General features: G+C 35.7%; 1 protein-coding gene across 1 annotated transcript in view; it reads right to left on the reverse strand.

The window, feature by feature from the left end:
• Positions 1 to 14656, reverse strand: part of LOC120625432 — a 46474-nt gene that overhangs the window by 4969 nt on the left and 26849 nt on the right. Inside the window, exons 3-7 of the mRNA XM_039892498.1 lie at positions 3281 to 4734; positions 2880 to 2976; positions 1892 to 2049; positions 1477 to 1619; positions 554 to 644 (exon numbers count right to left, since the gene is read on the reverse strand). Of these exons, the coding sequence (XP_039748432.1) occupies positions 554 to 644; positions 1477 to 1619; positions 1892 to 2049; positions 2880 to 2976; positions 3281 to 4734 (1943 nt within the window). The remainder of the gene's footprint in view (positions 1 to 553; positions 645 to 1476; positions 1620 to 1891; positions 2050 to 2879; positions 2977 to 3280; positions 4735 to 14656) is intronic.

Here is a 14656-nt window from a genome sequence, read left to right on the forward strand (position 1 = left end):
CCTATTTTAGTATAAAGGACTACGTTGCTCTTCTAATAATTTTAAATCACAATGTGAGATAGTGATAACACGAAATAAAAAAACATCCGGCTAAGTTTGTTGTGGGCTTCTTCTTAGACCAGGACGCGTTTGGAACCCACGTAGCTTTAGTTTTAAGTTTACGAATATGGTTATCGCCATCATATCACTACCGTGTAATTCTCATGTACGCATCAAAAGTGCCACCTATCTACTTGAATAAAGATATTTTTGACTTAGACTTTGACTTTGGTACGATACATAAACAAAATATGTTTTATTTATTTATTTATGTATTTTATCCTAAAACGCGCTTTAGACTAAAACGTAACAAAAATAATTAAGTTTTTTTTTGTAGTAATAATTGACGGAACAAGCATGGTGGTCTGCCCACCTCACGGAAATTGGAAAACCATCGCTTATAAACAGAGCAAATCTTCCCTGTGTCCGTCAACCTCCGGCGTAGGTGTAAGTAGGTGTAAGAATTGCAATAATATTTCTAGCTACTAGCTAATGGACTATATATTTGTCTCACCTGACTGCCTTCAATAGCCATCTCGTTGTCTCTTTCATGACTTGTAGCTGGAGTAGCGCGGGCTGCTAACTGGCGCTCGCGGGCCACACGTCTATAAGCAAAACCGGTAGTTGTACAGGTAAATTTGAACGAACCATAACTTTATAGGTAAGTTTGATAAATATGTACAGGTAAGTTGGGGGGGATTAAAATTTTGGAGGGAAGTTTTATAAATATTTTATTGAAGCTTACGACGGCGGTGTAGCGAGATCAGTTTGGAGCCCAGGGATATTTTAAGGTAAATAGAAGATTGGGTTTAGACTAGAGAAACATATAACTTATATGATACTAGCGGACCCCAGCGCCATCTGTCGGGATGATTTGTGAATGTAAACCATCCAGGGTGCCACCCAAACGCATACCAAAAAAAAAATTCAAATCGGTCCAGGCGTTTAGGAGTAGTTAAGTGACATACACACACACACAAGAAATATTTATATATATACTAGCTGACCCCAACGCCATCTGTCGGGCTGATTTGTGAATCCAAACCATACAGGGAGCCACCTAAACGCATTCCGGAAAATTCATTCAAATCGGTCCAGCCGTCTAGGAGGAGTTCAGTGACATACACACGCACACAAGAAATATATATATAAAGTATAGTAGTGTAAGATTAAAGAAAAACGCTGTAAGAAAATTTTTGACTTAAATTTTAGAAGCATTTTGGTTTCTCAGATAAGTTTTTAGTGGAACAAATAGTTTTGAAATCTTTTACTACTGTATCAGTATTACTGCTAAAGTGTGACAATATGTACGTTCTGTTGTGTTTAAGAACAAATGTATTTTATAAACAATAATTAATTTTAATTTTACAGGTAAGTTGTATATATATTTTAGTTATTAGGTAAGGAAATTATTAAGATTAAAAGAAATATTCGAACCTGCGGTGTTCCAACATGGCTTTCCGATCCGCCTCCCTCTTCTCAGCAGCTAAACGGGCCTTCTCGTTCATTACCACGGGCGTGCGCACTGCGCGACTGCGTACAGGAGTCGACTGTACTGGTTTCGTCACCGGGGACGCGATCTGGAAATTAATATACAACTCAGTGTTAGCATTGATGGATGATTGAAAATGTTTCTGTGATGAACAGACCTGTCTTTTAGTGTCTAGGTGTTTATCTATTTATTACAAATATTTATGTATGTTATTCATAAAAATATACATCAGTTATCTTAGTACCTTACTAATTATGAATATTTTTACACCCCATCGGCTACATAGCCCATTTCAAACTATCCTTGGAGATTCCTACTGTAATTTAAAATTAGTTTTTAAAGCCATTCATTTCTACTCACTTCTTGCCAATTGTTCTTCTTCAGCATGTCAATATGTTCGTAAATTGCGTCCACATTCCTTACTTGCAGGCACACCATATCCCAGAAACCCTGTAGGTCCTCAAGGGTGGTCGGGAAAGGTTCATCGCCCCGTTCATTTATGTTGTTGTAGCAGAGGCCTGGAATTTGAATAAAACTTTGTGATACAACTGTACTACGTAGGTTATAGTTATGTAATATCATTTTAAGCCCAATTAGCAGTCTCCTGCTGTACTAGACCTAGTAATTCAAAAATTATTATCCTATATTAATTATAGTGTCCACCTGCTAAAGCACGGAGTATGGTATGGAATAGGAGGAGTTTACCCACGTTTCTTACATATATTATTTGGATATAATTTCCACTTGTGCGCCAATGCTCTGACAGTTGATAAAGCTGTGGGAGAAGATAAATTTTCATCCTTTCCCCGGAGTGATAATTGTCTCCTGCCCATGTCAGCCAAGCTGTAGGCGGAAGGTTTTATTCTATCAGTGCTTGTGTATACAATAAAATTGACAGAAATATCCGACCGAACAACTGAGGATGGTAGAAAAAAAGAGAATGTTTCTGATGCTGGAGCATTATGCAACGAAAATCGATAGGACGAAGTTTAAGCGGGGTAAGGTTCCAACGACAAAATCCAGCTCTTCTACGATTCGCCTGCCCACCGAGTCAGGGGGTGTACCGGCACTTACAGGTGCGGGGTCTATGTGACCCACCTATTACCACTTTCTTCTACTTGCAGCTCCGCTTCGCCTGGTCCTTCCTGGTTTCACTTCGACCATTTACGATCTATTGTTACGCCGCTGTCTAGATTATTGCCACTTAGCGAAGTTATGTTGTGGCTGTAAATCAGGATGATAAAAACCACGTAGCAATATTCTGATTTGATCGCGAAGAGGTACTTTGAGTATTTCCGTTGCTCACAGAGATTCCAAAGAGAGATTGAGTTTGACACAATAATTTTACCTTCAAATTGCTGCATCTTCTGTGTGGCCAGAAGCCGTGCTTTGCCTGAAGCAGCGCGCAAGAACCCTAGGATTTCCTCACTCACATTCTCCTGATTCTGAAATGAATACAACATGTAGCATGTTATCCGAAATGTAGTAAAAATTTACTTATTCTTCCTTGAGATTTCCTAGATTTCCTTAACGGTTAAGAGCATCATAAATTAACTGTAAAATTGTGTGTGCTTTTACAAATACTTGGCTAATAATTTTAGGTTTACAAATTATTGAATACAATATAACATTAAAGAACTATGATTTTTATGTCCTAATTGATTTGATGAAGATATTCAACATACGTATATATGACGTGATACAATTTTAGAGAGTAACTCCAGAGTGTTGTGAGGAACAAATTATTACCTGTAAACTTTCCAATTCCTTCTCAGCACCAGCAGCCAAGGCGATCAATCTCTCAGTCTCTTTTTTCTCCAAATCCAAGAAATAGTATGCATCCTTCAATTTTGCATCCCCGTTCACTTTGCCCACACCATTACTGTTAACAAAGTTCACTTCACTTTCATTTTCACTCACAGATTCGTCTAAATTTATCACAGATACACCATTTGTCACTTCACTGGTTAGGATTTCAGTCTTAATTTGTTCGGGAATGTCTATTTTATCCGGTGATAGATCGGACTTCAAACTCTTTCTCGGAGAAAGAATTGGCAATTGAGCACGAAATTCTGGCCTTAAATGCCTTAAAACTGGGAGAACTGATGGGTCTTCTTTCGTAGGACTACAATTTTCATCAAAGCTATCATTTGATTTTCGCGGAGACAGAAAAATTTCACTCGAACAGTTCAGTGATTTTTCCGTCAAAACTTTTGGGTCATCATCTTCCCCACAACTTTTAGGTTTATGCCGTTTCTGGTTAAAGAATCCTTGAGCTAAAGCTCCCGGTCCGTATAGTCGTTCTACGCGCTGTTGAATAAAGCTTTTCATCGGACTAGTGAGTTTCTCGCCATTTTCTTTCGTAATTTCTACATGTTTGGAGACACCATTTGAGGATATGGTATAGGATTCGGATGTGAACCTACTCTCTTTTCCGTTAGTTGTCACAGTTTGACGAAAATTAGTTTCTGAAAAGCTAGATTTGAAAGTTATTTCCTTTGCATTATCCACTTCGTCCTGGTGGAGCATTGATGTTGCGAAGTTTTTGCTTTCGCTGGATATGTATGGGCGGCTGGTGGTGGTCATACTTGGGCCTAGAAAGTCGTTTTTCAACTGTTTATTTTCCTTAGCCATGAATGCATGTGTGGGAGAAGATATTTGTGGGTCGGTATGCGCCTTGGGAGGCGCTTTAGCTGTCAGATTAGTTCTAGTATCATGAGGAACGAACGTTGGTACCAGCAGTTTATTCGCACTTACTGGTATTGGTACTAATAAAGAATTACTTTCGCTTTTATACTGGTACGTATGTGTTATTGGTCTTATGGGAGAAGCCTCTCGACTTTTATTGATGTCTTGACGCAATTTTGAGTCGTAAGTAGTCAAATTTGTATAGCCATTCACAGAGCAGGCTAGATTTAGATAGCTAGGTTTCTTTTGGGGTATTTCGTCACGTTTTTTCAAATGGCTTCTGGATCTGTGACTTGAGGTGTCTAAAAAGATTTTTGGTGGTGGTTTCAGAAGGTTATCATTTCTCCTAGGAGTAGGGGTTGTGTCGTCAGGTGTTTTAGCTGGAGATATCGGCGCTTGGGGGCTAGAGCTGGGCTGTAAGTTGGACGCCCTCTCTTGTAATCGAGATGTAAAATCTCGTATCCTACTAGTTGTTGACGACGGTGTGAGGAGATTCAAGCTTCCGGATGTAGTATCTGTAACAATAAACAAGAATTGTCAGCATTTATGTATGATAGCGTGGGTTTTTAAATTTGTTGAAGGAAAACCCAAACCCAAATTTGTAAGGTGCCTTATTATTAAACGTATGATAAAGTCGGAGTAGCTAGGCAGTCGGCATTTACTACGAGATCAAAGGCGTCGAACTACTATACCTATCTCTTCTTTATACTTTGAATGAAGTAATTGAGAAATCTGACGACGCTAGCAGGAAGAACAGTAAGTGCACTTCTTCTGTAATTTTTTTATGTACCAACCAACCAACCAGATTGGTGAATCTTCCAAAATTTCGAGGACGATATATAATTTCAAAGATCTATAAGAGCGTTTTTGGACATACAAAGGTCAGGAGTTATTTGGTCATACACATATTGTCTAAATTAAAGTTCATATTTTAAGGTTATGCATATAAAAATCTTAAGAGATATCATAAATAAAAACAAGGCTATGTTAACTAACTAACTTTGGGGTCTTTATAGAGCTAGGGTGCATAAAGAGCCCCCATAGCTAAAGCGTTTATGAATGTAGTTATCACCATAATCTTTGTTACTTCGAAGCAGCTCCAGTTTTATCTCACACAAGTTAGAATAATGTGAATTAAATTGTGTAATTTTAATGTTACAAAGAAGAGTTTGTTGCCGGCTCCTTCTTGGCAGAATCTGCCTTCTGCACCAGTGGTAGAATCCCTACAAACTTGATGTTTCAAAAGTGCAGAAAAGTAAGCCTACTTGAAACAAAAAAAAAAAATTGTGCAAATATTAATTCAAAAACATCACTCACAAAAAAAAGTTAAGAAATAATCACACATTTTCAAAGATTGCATAATAAAAACGATTAAAGTATCACAAGTAATGTTAAACTGTGAATTTTCCATAATAACTAAATAGGTGACAGATAAATTAAGCAATCCTTAACCATATCTGACTGATTAAGGTTTATCATTATCAAGGTGTTTGGTGTGATCACGTTAGTCAACTGAAATTAATCAGATTACTAAATGTTATTAGTTAATACGACTGTTTTAATGGTTATCCGTTCCAAGAGTAACAAAATGTTAAATAATTGGTATTTGTAATATATTAATTTTTATATTGTGACGATTATAAATTTAAACAAATAGATATATTTATTTTTGTCTACTGCCCATGTGCAAGGCATCACTAGTTTTTTTAGGGATCCACAAACTGACTTTTATCAAAGACATCTATAATTTTTATGTTTTTTTTTTGGTAATAATTAAGTGAACTAAAAATGTTATAAACATCAAATCCATATGAACAGTGGCAATGTTAAACAGGTTTCAATATAAGGAAATTAGCTACAAAGAGAACATGCAAATGACCTAGACCTTGGTGCCTGTTTTACAATGCTCTAGTAAGCATGTCATGAGAAGACTAAAGGAACAAATGTTCAAGCAAGGTCTTTTGGAAAAGGAGTATCTAGACACCAAATATAAAAAGTGCTTCATCATACTATATTATGAGTAATTTACAATATAATTTCAAGTATTTTTTTTTATCACATTTATATACATATAAAAAACTAGCAGATAGATATCCCAAACTAATTCTTTGTTTATTCGTTGTTTGTTTATAAACTATGAAACTACTGAACCAAATTTAATAGTTCTTTTGTCATTATGTTTTATTTTATCCAGGAGTAACACAGGCTATATTTTATTTAAGTTATAATAAGACTTCAGCCTGAAATGATAGTATTTGAAAAGCATGGGGGAATATAAAAGGCTGTTGCAGTTGCGCACTGCAGTCGGCCAGTAATGATTTGTTAAAATGATGAAGATAGATGAAAATGCCTTTGTTAACACGGGTGAAACTGCGGGGAAACCGCATTTACCGATTGTCATGTCATTGCATCACATTTCTTGTGTATGTGTAAGCAATTCATAATTATTGAATTAATATTATCTTAGGCATAAATCTTCTTCTGTTGTCATAGAAATAAGTGACCCACACCAGTGTTATGTCACTGCATTTTTTTTATGAAAACTTCATAAAGCTTAAAATATTCAACCCAGAAAAAATTAAAAAAAAAAATATTGTTATCATTAATACTATAAGCATTACCAACATGCTTTTTATACCAATATTTCTAGAGAAATCTTTGCACTGTATCCTTTGTAAGCATATGGCAAAGTCAAATATTACTTTATTCAAACAGGCAAATAGATGGCATTTTTGATTAAATAAAAAAAATATACATTATAGTGAAATGATGGCAATCACTACATTTATACCTTAGTGTATGATTAAAAATAGTTAAATGATTACTAGAAGTTGAATAGTGTTTTTAGGATTTAGCCAGTCAGGCAGTTTGTACCAAAGGCCTCAAACATTATACCTAATTGGATACAAGATTGACTTTCTCCATCCAAATAGGATGTTCTTAAATTTGCTTTTGCCATTGTGTCTAGGCACAAAGCATGGGACAAATTAAAGTTTCAAAATTTATTTTATTTATATACCTACAGTCTTTAAAAGGCTGGTATGAGCACTTTAGAAGCATCAGGTCTGAGATTCCAATATAAATCGAAAATAAAATGTAGTTTAATGAAGACGAGGAGACACTGCAGGTGCATTAATTAAACAAATTTGAGTCGTAAGCCAACAATTAACTAGGTACATAAATACAACTACGTTTATTAATTGAAATTCATAACAATGAGATCTTACGTACGCTAAAGGAGTTGCATTACTCATCTTTATTGGAATTCTAAATAATATATGCCTCAATGAATAACGCATAACTTTTATAGATATTCAAAGTTCAACAATGTCGTGGTAGGGTAAAATCATAGGGAAATTAATAAATAATCAACTTACCGGTATTATAACAATAAGAGGACTAGGTCACACGCCATTCGAATACAGTAAAACAAATATTTTAACGAAGTTTCCTCACTTTTAGATCACTTTCAACGAAACAATTTGACAAAAAATATTACAACATGAAATCAGAATCTCAAATGTCAAACTCAAACGTTATGTTTTTTTCGAAACGTCATTCACCTTGTACAGGACTTGCGCTGCAGCCGGTCCTGTTTTTCGTTCCGTTTCACGGCCCGTGACCGTGAATATTTTAAAGAGGTTACTTTAAAAAACATGAATTGTTATTGTTGCGTTATAGTATGTATTTAAATTATAAACTAGTTTATTTATAAGAGAAATGTACACGTACGAGTGGAACAGGCAAGTATTTGGACGACAATGACCGATCTACTAACTAGGGATGTGCGTAGGAGTTATCGAGGACAGTGTCTTAATTTAAGCGAACTTTTGTTTGTTACGTGCAATGCGAATTGCAAAGCATGCATTCTCTATACATATATGACCCAGATTTCAAAGTCGACAACTCTTATATAATTTATACACTGTAAATTTTAAATGCATACAATATGTTACAACATTGACAAAAGTGCCAACGGCTAGTATATTTTCAGGAATAAGAATATTACAAAGAAAACCTTGGATGTATTTCAAATACTATACCAATATGGCAGATATGTTTTTGCAATACATAAACAAAGCGTTGCCAAGAGAACTGACATTTTGAATGCGAATGAGTCACACATTTACATATTTAAAATGGGTAATAAAGGCCATAAGGGGTGATAGCCTAATAGTTAGTATTTCGGCCTACTTTTGGGGGCTCCGAATTCGATCCTCGGCGCGCACCTGTAAAGTTATATGATTTAAGCATTTAATCCCTTGCTTTAAGGAAAAGTGGGAGAACCCATATGTATAAGATTTCTTCATAGTGATCTCAAAATGGTACCAATTCTGTTGTTAATCACAAATGCGTAACAAAACTAAACTAAATTGACAGGTCTGACAGTATTATTTTTTAGAAATCCTCCTATTTCTCCGAATTTTTTATATAACTCCGTTGTAACAAACCTCTGAACTTACCTAAATTGACAGATCTAGAACGCGTTATTATGAAAAGGACAACAAAACGGTTAGACCTACACATTTAGTTTAGTCTTAAGGTTTTAAACAAAACAGAACAAATGTTTCTGCATGATTGCTCACCAAGGCAATACAAAAAAAAATGTCTTAATATTAAATAACAGCTTTTCTATAGATGAATATAAAAATATACGGTAGTTATAACACAAAACAATTTTGTCTGTCTGTCTGTTTGTTCAGGCTAGTCTCCGAAATGGCAAATCCGAATCCTATTTTGACGGGACTTTCCCCGGCAAATAGCTAATATTATAAGGAGCAACTTAGACAACAATTATTTTCTATTTTAAATATTGTTGTTGATTATTCATTATCGCGCTTCGACCCTAAATAACTGTGAAAAGTAATTAATAACACGGGCAGTCGATGCGATGCGAAAGTGTGTGTGTGTTTTGAATATCGAATGTATGTTTGTATAGAACGGATTGAAAACAGATTTGCTTAATAAGGAATAATTAAATCGATAGAAATCTAGATCGAATATTACGTCACCATGTCTGTTCATGCGACATCTACTTGGCTGGCCTCAGAGCTTGCTTTCTATGTATGTCCTTATACACTAGCTGTATCCCGCGGCTTCATCGATTTTTTTACACCCACTACAAGTTAGCCCTTGACTGCAATCTCAGCTGCTGGCAATCGATGATGCAGTCTTATGTTGGTAACAGGCTAACCTATTAGGGGAATGGCAGTTATATTCGACTTATATCCCTATTCGGTTCGTACCGGAACGCTAAATCACTAAGCGGCACGTCTTTGTCGGTAGGGCAGTAACTAAGCACTGCCGAAGTCTCCCACTTTTTTCCACTACAAGCTAGACCTTGACTGCAATCTCATCTGGAGTTAAGGGTTGATGCTATCTAAGATGTCAGTGGCCAGCGGACAAGGTAGCTGTTTTTACCCGTACCGGAACACAGATTCGCTTAGCGGCATGTCGTTGTCGGAACGGGGGTAACTAGCCACGGCCGAAGCCTCCCACCCGTCAAAGGTTTCATACGTAATACTATGGTAATCCTTATCAATAGCATAAATACGAAATTTAGTTTGTTTGTTACGCTTTCACGGCTTAGCTACTCAACTGATCATTGTGAAATTTTGCTAACACGTTATCAGCAGTCAGAAGAGTAGGTACATATGTCATAACTTTGAATTAATATGTCAGGTTTTATATGGGTCATAATAATAAAAGATGTGCCCGCGATTAAAAATCACGCTGTATTTGTAACGGTACAGAATCTAGATATAGATTTTCTATCGTTCACATTATAAGTTACCGCTCGCTCATTTATCTGAACGGTCTAGAATGGGGCGAAGTGATGCGAAACAGATAGCGTGAACTGGAACGTGATAATAACGTGTGGGAGGCAAATTGTGTAAACATCCTAGAAGTTATTTAACGTTCTAATATTTAAGCGAAAAAAAAAATATATGCCGTACACTTTTAAATATAAAAGTAAGTAGGGTTCAGTAGTTTTTGAGTTTATCTATTACATACAAAACTGTTAAAAAAAATCAAATTCTTTCTGGTTATAATATCGATAACCTTGACCGACGACCTACAGAACGCCATCTAGTTAAAGTAGGTAATCCTATTTGACAATTTCCATACAGACTTGCTGCTCTACCCAGGCTTGTTCTTCTAATTTTTTTAAATGACAATGTGACATGGTGATAACAATAAAGAACACCTTAAGTTAAGTTTTTTGTGGGCTTCTTGATAGACTAGGGCTCGTACGTAGCTTTATTTTTAAGTTTACGAATATGGTTATCGTCATCACTACCATGTACACAATTTTCATGGAATGTGTCATCATAAGTGCCATCTATGTGTCTACCTAAAAAAAGGATATTTAACACTACCCTCAGTCATTTCCCTAAAATTTTTGGATTGGATCTGAGGAAAAAGTTCGTTGAACTATAGGTTGTTATGACACGAATATCCTTGTTTTCTTGCCTTATTATGTAATGTCACCCAAGGAAACGAAGGAGGTAGAGCCCCAGTTCTACTTTCTACACCAGAGTGGGCAGGAGACAATTATATCCCCGGGGAAACGATAAAAATGTATCCTCTCCCACAGCTTGACGGCCGATTGGCGCAGTGGGCAGCGATCCTGATTTCTGAGATCAAGGCCGTGAGTTCGATTGCCACAACTGGAAAATGTTTCTGTGATGAACTTGAATGTTTTTCAGTGTCTGGGTGTTTATCTGTATATTTAAGTATTTATGAATGTTATTCATAAAATTATTCATCAGTCATCTTAGTACCCAAAACACAAGCTAACTAATCAACTGTCAGAGCACTGGCGCACGAGTGGAAATAATATACAAATAATATATCTGTTGGAATAGACGGGGTTAAACTTCTCCTTTTCCATGCATGCATAATTTTTAGGAGATAAAAATTGCTGCTGGCAAATAAAAAAAGGACACTAAAATGAGTGTCTTACTTCAACATACAATCTATGTAATACGATATAGAGGAGCGAGTGGTGTCAAAATAATATTTTTATTAAGTACTTTTACGTAAAAAGTAAATTTTAAAAATTTGAAGTGCGTGAAAATCAATAGAAATAGTTATTTTTGAAATATAATTTTTATTAAAAATGTAATTAAAAGATTGTTTATAAAATAAGACAAGTAAGAAGAAATATAGCTAGAGAGATGATTTTAAGTTTCTTGGTTATAAGCAATGTTTCAATTTTCGCACATAACGTGACAATGAAGTACGCTCCGATACACATAAAGCGTGTACGCTAAACACCTTATGCAATTCATATTATTACGGGACACTTAGTTGCCGTACCGGAAAATAAATTCTCATACCACCAACATACCGTAAACATAACGCATGCTTTGCTATCAATAAACGGTCCGACCGATCGTGTGTATTTTTTTAAGCCCCAAGTAAAAAAAGGCGTGTGTCTCTGTGTATTTATATTATCATTTTTTGACGACCTTCCTAGCGCAGTGGTAATCGCAGCAGTTTGAAGTTGGAGGTCTTGAGGAAGATTCCCGACACAATTTAGGAATTTATAATTTCTCAATTCCCTCTGGTTTAAGGTTTCGTCTGGTGGGAGCCTTCGGTCGAGGCTAGTGGCTAGATTTATGGGTTTAATGTATCTGATAAAATAGTAAAATATTGGAAAGTAAAATATTGTGAATATTGACTTTACTTATTTGTTATTATAGAATAATATTATAGTGAATTTATGAATTCATATACATTTGCATGAGATAATTTATTATTTAATAATTACTTTGTGACGTATAATATTAATATTTAAGAATAAAAGACTATTGACTAATACGCCACGGCCATAGACAGTGGAGTCCAATCAACTGCCCAAGGCCGTGGATTCGTTTCCCACAACTGAAAAATGTTTGTGTGATGAACATGAATGTTTTTCAGTGTCTGGGTGTTTATATGTATATTCTGAGTATTTATGTTTATTATTCATGAAAATATTCATCAGTCATCTTAGTACCCATAAAACAAGTTACGCTTACTTTGGGGCTGGATGGCGATGTGTGAATTGTCGTAGTATATTGTTTTTCCTTTATTTATTTCTAATCTCTAATAGGTAGGTTAGCCCGCTACCATTTTAGGAAGCATCATTATAATTACAGTCAAAGGCTAACTCGTAGTGGTATAAAAAAAATCGTCAGCATTGTCAACCCATTACCGACCCACTACGGGACACAGGTGTCAGGTGTCATTCTGAGAATGAGAATGAGAAGGGTTTAGGCCGCAGTTTACCACTCTCACCAAGTACGGATTGGTAGACTTCTCACGTCGTTTGAGAACACAGTGAGGAACTCGATGGTATGCCGACTTTCTCACGATGTTTTCCTTTACCATTAAAGCAAATGATAAAAACGCACATAACTTCGTAAAGTTAGAGGCGCGTGGCGGGTATCGAACTCGGTCGCCCCGAAAGGGAAACTGAAGCCTTAACCAATAGGCTATAACCGGGCCGGAATAAGAGTCATATGTATTTTAATATCTGTGTGCATTATATGAGTAAGGTAACCGCTAGTAGGTACCTACAGATTATCATCATCATCATCTCCTACCACAATGAGAAGGGTTTTTGGACCTTGCATCACACATCCCTATCCCTACTAATATTATAAATGTCAATGTAAGTTTGTTTGTTACGCTTTCACGCAAAAACTACTGAACCGATCCTCATGAAACTTTGTACACATATTCTTGGAAGTGTTAGAAGTAATATAGGATAATTTTTATCCCGATATTAAGCTCGGTTCCTTTGGGAGAGGGGATGAGTGTTTGACGATTTTACACAATAACTCCGACAAATTATAACCGATTTAAATAATTATATTTGTACTATAGAGGTTATAATATGTGTTTAATTTTGCCCAAACTGTGGTTGGAGATAGAGAACAGAACTCCTCAGCGGACAGCAGCAAACCCCTCATTTAAGGCTTAGCGACACTGAATACTTTAATTTTTTTTAGATCTACATCCCTACAATTTAATGCCAAAAAAAAAAGCTAAATCAAAAGCAGACGAAGTCGCGGGCTACAGCTAGTAGTATATACTTACATTTTATTTTTTAAATTGATTGTATCACGTCATAACTGACATCATAATCATGTCAACCAATTGACGTCCACTGCTGGACATAGGTCTTTTGCAGGAAGTTCCAAATGCCACGGTCTTTTGCCGCTTGGCACTAGCGGTTCTGCGACTCGCTTGATGTCAACCTCATCGGGGGTCTCCCAACGCTGCGTTTAACGATGCAAAGTCGCCATACAGCATCTTGGTACCCAAACGTCCATCGTTCTCCGTGCTATGTGACCCTACCATCAGCATATTCTTATATGGATCTCCTCATTCCTGATTTGATCATGTACAGATACTCCAATCATGGATGTATGATGTACGTAAGTGACATTAATAATGATCGCTTTAAAAAGTTGAAAATGTAAATAGCAAACATTAAAGTACAAAAGAATGATAGAATATAATAGGCAAGCAATCACAAAAAATCACGAAACGAAAGAGGAAAAAAAAGAAAACACAAGAGAGAAAAATATGAAAAATACTTTTTATTTTTAATAAGTATATGAAGGTTAAAATAAATGAATCTACTTACTTTAAAAGTATTAATTATGATTGTTTTGATAAAAATAGCTTAACAGTCGATTAAAATTTCCAGAATGTATTCAAACTTAGAGGTTTTCGTATTACGGAAATAAGAAACTATTATGAACAACGAAAAGTAAGGCTACGTTCAGATGACAAAAAAATAACGTGCGTTTACGCAAGATCGCGACGGAATCAGGAGGTAAACTGAAGTCTGCTTTTTGTTGAGCCGTTTAAAGAATACTTTCCTGACAGTTCGTAACTAAACGCACGATGTAACTTTGAAGTAGCGTTGACGTTACGATAAAACTATTAATATTATGAATATAGCTCTAAATTGTCATTATTAAAATCATTAAAAACTATAAAATCACTATGTTAACTTACAAAAATATAATAATGCAACGCTTAATTTATAGTTATCTTCTATATTTTGTCTCTTACGAGGTTATATCAACTATTTATTATTATTTCATATGACCAATTGACAGACTCGGAAACGGATTCCTTCAATGGCCGGAGTCGTTGCCGTTGTCAACATACTTTAAGTGACAGCCTCGTTGTCAATTGAAGGAAAATGTCAGCGTTTATTTGTCGATCGCAATGCTATCTTACAAACCGACAATATTCCAATATTGAGAAGAACGCCTATTTGGAATTTATGGAACTCCACCATAAATTCAGACAATTACAATAACTGTGTTATAGAACTCTACCAAAAGTTTAGCCAATATTAAAATGTGATATTCATAATTATGTTAATCAAAACCAACACGGTCTAGTAGCATATTGTAATTATAAACG

This window comes from Pararge aegeria, chromosome 7, assembly GCF_905163445.1.
Source record: "Pararge aegeria chromosome 7, ilParAegt1.1, whole genome shotgun sequence".
NCBI lineage: Eukaryota > Metazoa > Arthropoda > Insecta > Lepidoptera > Nymphalidae > Pararge > Pararge aegeria.